At 45.4% G+C, this 12,655-nt stretch overlaps 1 protein-coding gene across 6 annotated transcripts in view; it reads left to right on the top strand.

Annotated features, from left to right (window-relative positions):
• TEX14 (testis expressed 14, intercellular bridge forming factor) overlaps positions 1–12,655 on the top strand; it is a 541,240-nt gene that overhangs the window by 14,276 nt on the left and 514,309 nt on the right. For all 6 annotated transcript variants that reach the window (XM_075589773.1, XM_075589772.1, XM_075589771.1 and 3 more), the window contains exon 3: positions 11,729–11,843. In XM_075589773.1, coding sequence (XP_075445888.1) covers positions 11,729–11,843 — 115 coding nt within the window. The remainder of the gene's footprint in view (positions 1–11,728; positions 11,844–12,655) is intronic.

Genomic DNA, 12,655 nt, shown 5'->3' with positions numbered 1-12,655 from the left:
TCTCTCCCTCCCCCCCACCTTCTCCTATCACCCCCCTACCTTCTCCTATCACCCGGGACAGAAGGGGACGGGACACCGCGCAGACAGAGGAGGCAGGAGCGGGGAGGCAGACACACACACTCACCGTGTGCTCTGCACAAAGCGGAAACCCCGCCCCCGGCTTCCTCTCTGCCTGCAGCCAATCCCCTGCGGCCCGGCCGGCATGAAGCAGTGATGGTGGGGGGGGATGATCGGAGGGATGGTGGGGAGGCTAATCGCGGCGCCCCTCTAGGCAAGCCACGGCGCACAGATTGGGAAACACTGTACTACAGTATCTAACAATGTAACTATGTAAGAGTGTGCAGCGCTGAATGATAATGCTAATGCTGGAAGAATTGGTCTTCATACAGCAGCCAATTGCATGAGGTCAATGGTCTTAAAGGGGACAAACTGCAGTGTGAGTTCAAGCAGTGTGGCTATCACTCACCTCCAGACCCTCCAAACTAGCGCTCCTTATTTACAGCCTGGGTTGTGCGTTTACTGCCTTCTCTTTCCATGTTTTGGATGTTTGTTCTGGTTCTCATGCATTTTTTTAAAAGCCTTCCACTTGTAGTTTGTTCTATCTACTGATTATTTTCACGCTCTATTTTTGGTTATCTTTCTTTTGTGGCAGTCTAGACCAGGGGTGTGCAAAGTTTCTGCGCTGCGCCCCCCTGCCTGCCAGTCCCAGCGCTCGCGCCCCCCCCTGTGACATCACGTGTCCCACAGCGTAATTTGACACGCGTTACCACAGCGACGCCACGTTGCCATGGCGACTTGTCCAGAATCCGTCTGAATCCCAGGAAATTGAGGTTGCAGAGGACTCGCGCGGTCCCCCAGCATTTAATTTAAATGCCTTGGGGAAGAGCACAGGGCCTCTGCAACCGCCGCGCCCCCACAAAAAAATCCCGGGGGCGCGCACCTCAGTTTGCGCACCCCTGGTCTAGACCCCTTTTCTATAAAAGTATATGTTATATAGCTCCCATTTTGTAATTTGTTTCATTATACCAGTGTTTTCCAACCAGGGCTCCTAGTAACCTATGGGTTTCGTGGACATCCCTAAACGATTTGTGCAATTTTCAGGTCTTTTGAAAATTAGACCAAATACAGAAGAATTTACAATACATCTGATCTCTGACGCTCTATTAGAGAGGGTTGGGGATTCCTTACAATACATCTGATCTCTGACGCTCTATTAGAGAGGGTTGGGGATTCCTTACAATGCATCTGATCTCAGACTCGCTGTGTTAGAGAGGGTTGTGGTTTCCGCAGAATTTCACAATATAATTATAGGGTTCCTGTAAGAGACATGTGCAGAGGTACAACCAAGGAGACATATTTGGGGAAATTAAACCATGGCTTTTATTCAGCCAATAGCTTTAAAAAATACAGTTTAAAGCAGCAGTTCAAGCAATATCCTACATGTGTGGTTTTTTAATAAATAATTTCTGTACTATGAGAAAATACTTGTAGCATTTAAAAAAATATATATTTTAAAGACATTTTTAATGTTTCTAGTGTAGGAAGCATATTTAAATTGACAACCCCTTCCCCTTCTGATAGGCTCTGGCTCTTGAGACTCGCTCTCTCTCTAGAAATGAACCTATTGTATCTAGTAACTGCCCAGTCAATCATATTCTAGGAACTACATTGACCAAAATGCTGTGTAAGAATTGAAGGTAAGCGATTTATTACAGTCGATTACAGGAGAACGGATCGATCGGCAGCTTAGCTAATCACTTGTCAGTGTGCAGCTTGTATTGATGCACATATTGAATTGGAAAATAAATATATATATATTTTTTTAAATGGCAGCTAGAGCTGCAGCTTTAAGGAAACACAAAAATAAATAAACATCCTATCTCTATGTTTGGACTAACTCACTTTCCCAGTCCCTATCTGTAGGGCTGGGAGAATAAGCCTCTTTCTAAGCTATAACCCCAAAGTCCAAAGCAGGGGGCCTTTGTGTCAGTCTCTGAGTCTGGGTTTGTGTCTAGTGAGAAGCCAGCATCTGGCAGGTTCCAGGGTCCTCTGTGCCCTGGAATAGATCTGGTTCCTGGTGTCTTGTTGTCAGTACAAATCTTCTGTGCTCAAGAGATCTATTCTTGTGAGTCTCTTCTGGTAATACAGTTGTCACCCTGCTCAAATGATCTCTCCTGCAGTTCAAGCAGGAGGCTTTTCTACCTGTGATGAGCCAGGTGGAGACTGGTTAATTGTCTGCAATTAACCAGCTCCCTGCTGGATTCCTTAGACCAGGGCCGCCAACAGGGGGGGTCTGCCGGTGAGTCAGGGGGCCTGGCAGGCCGGGCCCCCTGCTCAGCCGTCACGGCCGCCAAGAGGGGGAGGGCGGGCAAAAGATAATGGCTGCCGGTCACGGCCGGGCCCCGGTTCTGCATCAGATACAGGCCTTCCTGTCCCAGCCTCTGCATCAGCGCCTGCATCTGGTGGCCGGTCTTTGCCGGGCCCGGCTCTGCTGGACCCCGCTGCCACTGGTCCCGACCATCCCCATGGTATGCCTACTTTATTTATATGTATTGTGGGGAGGGGGAGTGGGGTCTGTTTATATGTATTGGGGGGGAGTGGGCGTCTTTTTATGTGTATTGAGTGGAGTGGGGGTTATTTTATATGTATTGGGGGGAGTGGGGGTCTTTTTATATGTATTGTGGGGAGGGGGAGTGGGGGTCTTTTTATATGTATTGTGGGGAGTGGGGGTCTTTTTATATGTATTGTGGGGAGTGGGGGTCTTTTTATATGTATTGTGGGGAGTGCGGGTCTTTTTATATGTATTGGGGGAGTGGGGGTCTTGTTATATGTATTGGGGGAGTGGGGGTCTTGTTATATGTATTGGGGGAGTGGGGGTCTTGTTATAGGTATTGGGGGAGTGGGGGTCTTGTTATATGTATTGGGAGGAGTGGTGGTCTTTTTATATGTATTGGGGGTTCTTTGTATATGTATTGGGAGGGAGTGGGGACTTCTTTATATGTCTTGGGGCTTTTTTATAAGTGTTGGAGGGGTTTTATATGCATTGGGGCTTTTTATATATTCATTGTTTTTTTATATATGCATTGGTTTTTTTTTAATATGTATTTTTTTTTGTTATGTATTGGCGGTCTTTTTTATATGTATTGGGGAGGTGAGTTTTTTTGGTATGTATTAGGGGGAGGGGGGTCTGTTTATATGTATTGAGTGGGAGTGGATTTTTTTTATAAGTATTGGGGGGTCTTGTTATATGTATTGGGGGAATGGGGATCTTTTTATATGTATTGGGGGTCTTTTTATATGTATTGTAGGGAGTAGGGGTCTTTTTTTATATGTTTGTATATATTTGGGGGATTTTTTTGTTTGTATTTGGAGGTGGGAAGAGAGAATTAGAGAGAAACGACATAATCAATAATAAAAAAGAAACGACAAACGTAAAAACAAAAAGTCAAATAGAATGGGCATGCTTCACAAGATATAAGGATGCTAAACAAATAAAAAGACTTATAAATAAGCACTGGCATGTGATCCGTAGTGATCCGGTCTTCAAAGTGTCCGTTCCAGAGCACCCGAGGGTGATTTTTAAAAAATCTTAGAATTTGAAAAATATGCTGGCACCAAGTGCATTAACAAAAGAAAAAAGGGAAAAGACAACTGGCTAAATGGAATAAAAGGTTTTTATGGATGTTACAGCTGCAAATCTTGTAAATATAAGTCTACAGAAAATTGTACGTTCAAGTTCAATATTTCAGGAGACGTTTTTAAAATAGAAAACCATATCACATGCAAAACAGACCACATTATTTATCTGCTGGAATGCCCTTGTGGCCTCCAGTACGTGGGTAAAACTATGAGACCCTTACATATACGCATTCTGGAACATTTAAGTAATATAAAAACGAAAATTTTAACACATAGCGTCTCTCGACACTTTAGTGTATATCACCCTGATGCTGCAGGTTTAAAATACCAAGGAGTAGAGCAGGTGCCATTACACTTGGAGGGGGGAGGGGGGTAATAGAGATTCCCAATTAACCAATAAAGAAACATTCTGGATTCATAGGCTGCAAACATTAGCACCAACTGGACTGAATATAGATATAAAATTGGGTGTGTTTCTAGTATAGCACATGTGCTAATTCTAATGTGCTATAGCCGAATCCTAATTACTCCTCTGAACTGTATTCTTTTAATATGAGGAATAGTTTGAACATTTTTAGTAATTTTCTATTTATACCGTTTTAATATACAATTTTTAATATATCAATTATGTACATTTATTCTTATTTTTAAATTTAAATTTATTTTTAGTTTTTTTTATAGATTCTGGTATGACACACTGAATTATGTTTTTTTATTTATTGCTTTCTATATAGTCTTATTATTTATTTCATATAATAATACCTTTGTCCTTTTTTACATTTTTTTTTAAATTTTTTATATCTATTGAAAGAATGGAGTTCAAGATGTATGTGGACAACCATTACCATCAAGTACTACAAATTGCTATGTTGTATTAGCTTGGATTATTGAAGCTGAGATTCACTAATTTCCCATTGACTTATTTGTGTCACGGATGCTCACCACAAACTGGACTAGACCGCGAGGCTGAGGTGGGGTTATATGGAAACCGCCGCCCTACAAAGGCGAGGGCAGGTCCGGTAAGCAGAGGCGGTGTTAGTTAGCCGGGTCAGGGCAGGGGAGAGTGGGATCGTAGAGGTACTTGCCTTAGTCAGGATAGGAGTGGTCAGTATCCAAAGCCGAGGTCGAGGAGGGGAGAGAGGAGAAGTCCGGTAGCTGTGCCGAGGTCCAAGGGTGCCAGAGGTCAGAAGTCCGGGTCCAGGCTGAGGTCAAAGAACAAAGGCAAAACACAGCAACCGAGGGGATTCTCATGGTAGCAGGCAGTTTGAGTCGGTAAACGACTGGATTGACTCTCTCCACAATAAGAAATGGTCCGATGTATCTAGGTGCCAGCTTCGGAGATGTGACCTTTAGACAGAGGTTCCTGGTGGATAGTTGGGTGGGTCCTGACGGTGGCGATCGGCCTGTCTCTTTTGCATAGAGATGGCATGCCTGAGGTTATCTTGGATGCTTTCCCAGGATCCCTGAAGATCCCCAATCCTATCCTCGACGGCGGGAACTCCTGTACTGGAAGTTGAATTGGGGAGGGCGGAGGGGTGGAAGCCATTATTGCCGAAGAACGGAGACCGTTGTGTGGATTCGTTCCTGAGGTTGTTGTGTGCAAATTCTGCCCATGGGAGTAAATCAAGCCAATTGTCTTGAGCGTCAGAGATGAAGCAAGAATGAATTGCTCTAGTAACTGGTTGGTCCGTTCCGTTTGGCCGTTGGTTTGTGGGTGATATCCGGAGGAGAAGTGGAGTGCCACATTGAGTTTCTTACAAAAGGCCCTCCAGAATTTAGATACAAATTGAGAGCCTCAGTCTGAGACTATTATTTGCGGGGCCTCATGCAGTCTGAAGACCTCCCTCATGCATACCTCAGATAATTTGGGTGTGTTGGGTAGGCCCTTGAGTGGGATGAAGTACTCTTGTTTGGAGAAGCGGTCGACCACTACTAAAATCGTGTCCATCCCCTTGGACTTGGGTAACTCGACGATGAAGTCCATTGAGAGGTCTCTCCATGGACAGTCTGGGATAGGGAGAGGTTGCAGAAGTCCTGGAGTCTTGTTACGTGGCACTTTATTTTGTGCACAGGTGAAACATGCAGCAACGTAGTCCTGAATGTCCTTGCGCATGCCAGGCCACCAGAAGGTTCGCTGTAAGAGATCAATCGTCCTTCTTGTACCTGGATGACCAGCTGTCTTAGACGCATGTCCCATTTGCATTACTCTGTGGTGGAACATGGAAGGTGTGAACAGCCGTCCGTCTGGTACTTTAAGACCCTGAGGGATTTGATCTTGAGCCTTGGTGATCTCAGGGAGGCATCAAAAGTAGTCGCAGAAAGGACATAAATAGGAGGGAGTATCGTCTCTTGGTGGTCCTCGGATTTATCCTCCACTGCAAACTGTCGGGAAAGTGCGTCCGCTTTCACAATCTTAGAACCCGGGAGGTAGCAGATGGTGAAGTTGAAGCGGGTGAAGAAAAGAGACCATCGTGTTTGTCGTGAACCCAAGCGACGGGCCGTCTCAATATATAGTAGGTTTTTGTGGTCGGTGAGGATGGTGACGGGGGTCTCTGAGCCATCCAGAAGGTGTCGCCACTCCTCCAAGGCCATCTTGATGGCGAGAAGTTCGCGGTCACCCACATCATAATTCCGTTCTGCGGAGGAGAATTTTCTAGAAAAAAATGCGCATGAATGTAGAGTGGAGTGTTAGTTCTTTCTCTGAGATAAGATGGCTCCTGCTCCTATATCAGAAGCGTCCACCTCGAGATTGAATGGGTGTGCAGGGTCTGGGTGCACCAAGATGGGTGCAGTAACAAAGGCTCTTTTCAGCAGTGCAAATGCCCTGGTAGTCTTGGGTGGCCATTGTGACGGGTTGGCGTTTTTTTGAGTGAGGGCCGTTATGGGCGCTACTACGGAAGAATTTTTTTAATGAACCTGCGGTAATAATAATAATAATAATCACTTTCAGAGAGAGAGAGGGCAGGGCCAATCCAAGACTGCTTTAATCTTGGCAGGGTCCATAGCAAGTCCTGTGTCAGAAATAATGTATCCCAGGAAAGAGGTGGATGTCTGGTGAAATTGACATTTCTCAAGTTTCGTGAACAGATGATTCTCCCGCAGCCTTTGGAGTGTTCCTGGGTGCTCTTGGAGAATATGAGGATGTCATCCAGATAAACAATCACATGTTGATCCAGTAAATCCCTGAAGATATCATTGACAAAATCTTGAAAGACTGCGGGTGCGTTGCAGAGCCCGAAGGGCATTACCAGGTAATTCGTCCCCCTGACGAATCCTTACCAGGTTGAGTTTAGAGGAAATGGTGGCTCCTTGTAGTCTATTGACTAATTGTGCGATCAAGGGTAAAGGGTACCGGTTCTTGACAGTTACCTTATTGAGGCCGCGGTAGTCGATTCACGGTTGTAGAGTGCCATCCTTCTTTACAAAAAAGAAACCCGCCACAGCCGGCGATGCAGATTTCCGAATGAAGCCTCTCTTCAAATTCTCCTGTATGTACTGCTTCATGGCATTGGTCTCGGGGCGAGAGGGGATACGAGCACCCTCTGGGAGGGATGGCGTCTGGCAGTAAGTCGATAGGACAGTCATAGGCGCAATGAGGTGGTAGCTCCTCTGCTTGGGTCTTGTCAAATCATCCCTGAACTCTTTGTAGATCTCTGAGAGTTGAGAACTACTTAATTCCGGGAGAGATAACCCTGCTAACGCTTTGGGTAATTCCAGGCAATTTTCTTGACATCGAGTACCCCAACGAATGGGCTGTGACAGGATCCAGTCAAGTTGAGGGTTGTGGCGTAGGAGCCAAGGTAGTCCCAGTATTACGTCCACCGAAGGAGTGTGGATAGCGTCCTGCTGTATCCATTCGGAGTGGCCGCCAGTCAACATAAGGTGAAGAAGCACGGTTTGCAGAGATATAAATGCAGGCTGTAGCGGTCTGCCTTCAATGGCTTTGAGCCCCACTGTATATTCTTTAGATATGAGTGGGTTCCTGTTTCTCTGTGCGAATCCCTGGTCAATAAAATTCCCCCCAGAGCCGGAATCCAGGAAGGCTTGGGTGGTGGTGTTGCCAAAGCTTCCAGAGAAAGAAACGGGAAGAAGTAGTTTGGAGGGAAGTTTGGGAGTAGAGTGTTTTGCGGTACCCAGCGTGATCCTCCCGGCACTCACCGGGTGTTGGCGTTTCCCGATTTTGATGGACAGGCTATCACCAGATGTCTACTGTTCCCGCAATACAGACATAGACATGCGCGATGTCTGCGTTGTTTCTCCGCCAAGGTGAGACGAGTACCTCCCAATTGCATGGGTTTCTCAGCAGGTGCAGATGCGGAATCTCCGGGAGCTGTGTAAGAGAACGAAGGTGGTTGTATACCTCTTTGGCGTGTCCCCCTTTCCATTCTCCTTTCTTGGAGGCGCTGGTCCATGCGTATACACAAGGCGATGAGTTCCTCCAATCCGGTGGGGCGTTCCAGAGCAGCCAATTCGTCCCTGAGAGTCGGACAATCCCTGACAGAATACCGCGGCCAGTGCCTCATCGTTCCAAGACGTCTCTGCCGCTATGGTACGGAACTCAAGCGTGTAACGTGCCACAGAACGATTTCCCTGCGAGATATTGAGGAGAGAAGGAGCTGCGGTTACCTTCCTTCCAGGCGTATCAAACACTCTGCGAAATTCCTGGCAGAATCGGTCCAGATCGGAGGTCAGGTCTGGTCTCGGTTCCCATATCGGTGTGGCCCAGGCCAGCAACGAGACGATGTAAGCAACCTTATCTCGAGAAGAGGGAAAATGTGATGGTAGTAGCTCAAATTGTATGGCACACTGATTCAGGAAACCACGACAAGCTAATGGATCCTGCGTAGCGATTAGGGGTAGGCAACCGTGGTTCGGAAGTCAAGGTCGGAGGGACAGGTGGTGGAGTGGGTGGTGAAGGTGTGACGTACCGGGAAGGATGGTCTTTAGTTGGTCTGAGATGGTGCCTAAGGAGTGTTGGAGTAGTTCCATTCGCTGATTGTTTTGGGAGAGGCAGGCCTCTACTTGTTTGAACAAGCTGTCATGTTCTTGTAACCGTCGACCCGCGGGGTCCAAGTTTGTAGAGCTGAGCATAATGTCACGGATGCTCACCACAAACCGGACTAGACCGCGAGGCTGAGGTGGGAATATATGGAAACCGCCAGGGGCAGGTCCGTTAAGCAGAGTCAGTGTTGGTTAGCCGGGCCTGGGCAGGAAAGAGTGGGATCGTAGAGGTATTTGCCTTAGTCAGGATAGGAGAGGTCAAGAGTGGTCAGTATCCGAAGCCGAGGTGGGGAGAGAGGAGAAGTCCGGTAGCTGTGCCGAGGTCCAAGGGTGCCAGTGGTCAGAAGTCCGGGTCCAAGCTGAGGTCAAATAACAAAGGCAAAACACAGCAACACAGCAAGCGGCTTGTAGCAAGCACACAAAACAAAGTCTATAGTCAGCAATCAGCACAGGGCTGATTGAGACTATAAGAGCAGTAAGAGCCAATAGGAGGAATTCCCAGGGATGAGGTCAAAAGTAAGTGGAGCGCTGATAGGAGAAGGCAGGATGTAGGACAGGTGTGCAAGTATTAGGGAGATTACTGTGGTCAGGTGTAGAACTCCGTGCACACGCCTGAGACGCGCGTGCGAGGGCGCGGAATGGCGGGCGCACTCCCGACGTGACTGGCGGACAGAGGCGGCCTGCCGCGCTTGCGCATCAGAGGAGGAGTGCACGCATTTGGAGGTCCAGCGGCGGCTGTGTGTCTAGACCGGAGCCTCTGTGTGCTATCATACTACTACAGTTTCTTTTAAGCCGTAAGAATTGTCCAACAGGTATCCCCTGTATTTCAGCTTTAGAATGATGGCTATTAGCTGGGAGAATACTGTTGGTAGCTGTTGGTTTCCGGTAGATGGTAGTGTCCAGGTGACCACCTGTACCCCTAGCTATTGTGAGATCAAGGAAGCAGATCTTATTCATATTGAATTCTAGGGTGAAGATTATAGTTATTTGTATAAAGGATACTGACAAAGTATCTCAGTGTGTTAAGAGGACCATGCCAAAGTATCAAAATGTAATCTATAAATCTCTCCCACTGATCTACAGTATACAGGAGGTCAACCTCTCCATTTGTTCCCAAAAAAACTCCTGTTCCTCCCACCAACCAAGGTATACATTTGTTATGAGGGTGCACAAGTGGTACCCATAGCAGTTCCTTGTGTTTGATGGTATAGTTTGTTAAACCAGAAATAGTTTCTAATAAAAACTAATTCTACGAGTTTGTTCACACAGTGATTATGTGCAGTATGCCACTGGTCCCTTGTCTTAAGAAAGTGGGATACAGCCTGTAGTCTGATGTTGTGCTGTATACTTGTAGAAAGACCTTCAACATCCAGGCTTTCCAAAATTGTGTTGTCAGAGATAAAGACGTCCTCCAATTTGTTGACATCCTTGGTGTCTCTTAAGTACAATGCTAATGATACCACAAATGGTCTCAGGATCTGGTCTACATACGCGCTGGCTCGCTCTGTCAAATTACCAATACCTGAAACTATGGACGTACAGGTGGTGGGATTATTGGTACTTTATACACTCGGTTAAGGAGTTTGTGTACTTTATTGGAGTTCATAGTCCTTTTATATTTAATAGATTCCAACATTTATCATAGTGCTGACATTTGGATTTACTCTGCATTGTTTTTCGATTTTAATACCGTATATTTTAATTATTTTTGCTAATAAAGTTTTTTTTTTAAACTAATATCAATTATCATCCAGCAGGGAGGTAGAGTGCCCGCAACTGGGTTTACTGTTTTTTTCTTTTTCATTTTTTACCATACACTTCAAAAAGCATAGATATCACAGTCATGGTAATGGGGAGAGGGAGGGGAGGTTGGGGGCAGGGGTTTAAGTATGGGGGGAGGGGAGTATCGATGTGTGCTGGGTGTAGGGGTTCAGGTACTGGGGGGGAGGGGAGTGTCGATGTGCTGGGGGCAGGGGTTCAAGTACTGGGGGGGAGGGGCGTGTCAGTGTGCTGTGGGCTGGGGTTCAAGCACAAGGGGCAGGGGAGTGTCGGTGTGTTGGGGGTCGGGATTTAAGTACTTAGAGGGAGGATGCTCTCCTCCCCCCATCCCCCCTCCATTGCCCCCCCCCCCCCCAAAAAAAAATCAACTCAATTTCTTCACTTTTCGGTCTTTATGTTTTTTGTTGTTGTTTTTTTTCACAATATTTCGGTTTTCTTTGTGTTTTATCAGGTTTTTATGGTTTACAAAGAAATGGGTTGCAATTATTTGTGTTAGTAGTAATACTACTTTCAACCAATAGATGGCACCACTAAAGAATAAATGCACATTTCTAATCCAGTTCATCGTTCCAGTACTTTTATTGGACCTTCCATGGAACCAACATAAAAGTTCTCCATAGATTAATTGACAGCGTGCAGAGCTTTTGAAACCTATCAGGTCTCTTCTTCACGTGTACTCACTTTTTTTTACACTTGAAGAATAAACCTGTACATCTTCGAAAGCACTGTACATTATACAATCATACTATATCTAGTCCCCTAAAGGTATCACACCCTATAACTAATCTGCACTGTATAATATGTAATACAACTTGCAACCAATAGATGGCTCAATTTATAAAACATAGGTTGCAATATTCAATGCACAAACTAATAGAACTTTCAACCAATAGGCAGTGCTGAAACCCATGAACCTTACACTCTGACTCTCAATTTACAAAAAACAAGCCACTTGTTATTCAAAAAGTAAATGAACTGTAAAGTGAAAAACATGAATAAATGGTTACAGGTTTCTAAAGTTCTATTTGCTTATGCTGAGTTTGCAGCAATTCTAAGAAGGCTATATGTTAATCTTATTAAATCTGTTACAGTGATTAACAGATGTAGCAAAGCAATATTGGTGTGTACATTCACCATTTACAGAAATTCCTGCTTCTTATACATGCAATTTATTTAGTTAGGGGGAGATTCACTAAGGGTTATCGGATCTCGATCGGGCGTTTACTGTCATTCTTGGCAAGTCACTAATCAGTGATATTTGTGGTTGAATCCGTACCAGAATTTATTACTCTTATCTCTTTCTTTCTAGGCATCATTGCTGACGCAGTAAACTCCTTGGGGCAGACAGCGTTGTTTGTAGCTGCCTTGCTTGGACTTCCAAAGATGGTTGATTTGCTTTTGAAGTTTGGCTCGGATCCTAACCAGTAAGTGCCGTTACAGGAGTTCCTTACCTGTGTTAATACCGATAAGTTATAAATTCCTTCGCTGCCAGAAGGACTTGCACTTGTAAAAGTATTCTCATTTCTTCAGATTTTAAATCCTGACTCAGCAGAATGTGGTGAAACAAGACATTAGCTGACATTCTCTGGGCCTGGATTTGTAGTTCCTTGACCCTTAAAAAAGCCAAATGTGATGGTTCAGTTACTGCACCGACACACTTTATTCGAGCAAATACCCAGTATGTACCTGGCAGATACCTGGAATGCGCCGCTCCTCACCTCTGACAAGCCCCATTGCGTTTGCCTTCCCAGCCTGGGTTCATGCCTGGCTGACGGGCGGCTGATCTGTTAAATGATAATGATTAGGATTTAATAGGCTGCAATGCTTCGTGTGTCTACCAGATGGCATAAATTCATGAATTGTAATGCAGTATATATATATAAACTGTGCAGTATTGCAGCCAGCGGGAATAAAATGCTTTAATCCCTGCTTGAAAATAACCCAATGCACTCGGGCAGAAAACAGTCACAAACCTCAATACACCCGGGTATACCCGAATTCGTGGGACTAGCCGAGCTCGAATAAAGTGTGTCGCCAGTGTATACTCAAAACGCCCATCAAAAACTGAAAACACATTCAATGCATTTATTTTGTAAATCTGTGAGTTTCAATTTGACAGTTAAAGCTGTAGGTGCCTAAGAGCTGGCACGTAACTTTAACGAACAACTCTTCATCGTAAGATATGGCTTTTCGCGCTTGGCTTGGAGATTCGGGCCTGCAGACTTAACACCTTTTA

This window comes from Ascaphus truei, chromosome 3 (genome assembly GCF_040206685.1).
Source record: "Ascaphus truei isolate aAscTru1 chromosome 3, aAscTru1.hap1, whole genome shotgun sequence".
Lineage (NCBI taxonomy): Eukaryota > Metazoa > Chordata > Amphibia > Anura > Ascaphidae > Ascaphus > Ascaphus truei.
The sequence above is the reverse complement of the archived record's forward strand: the minus strand, read 5'-3'. Positions and strand labels throughout refer to the sequence as shown.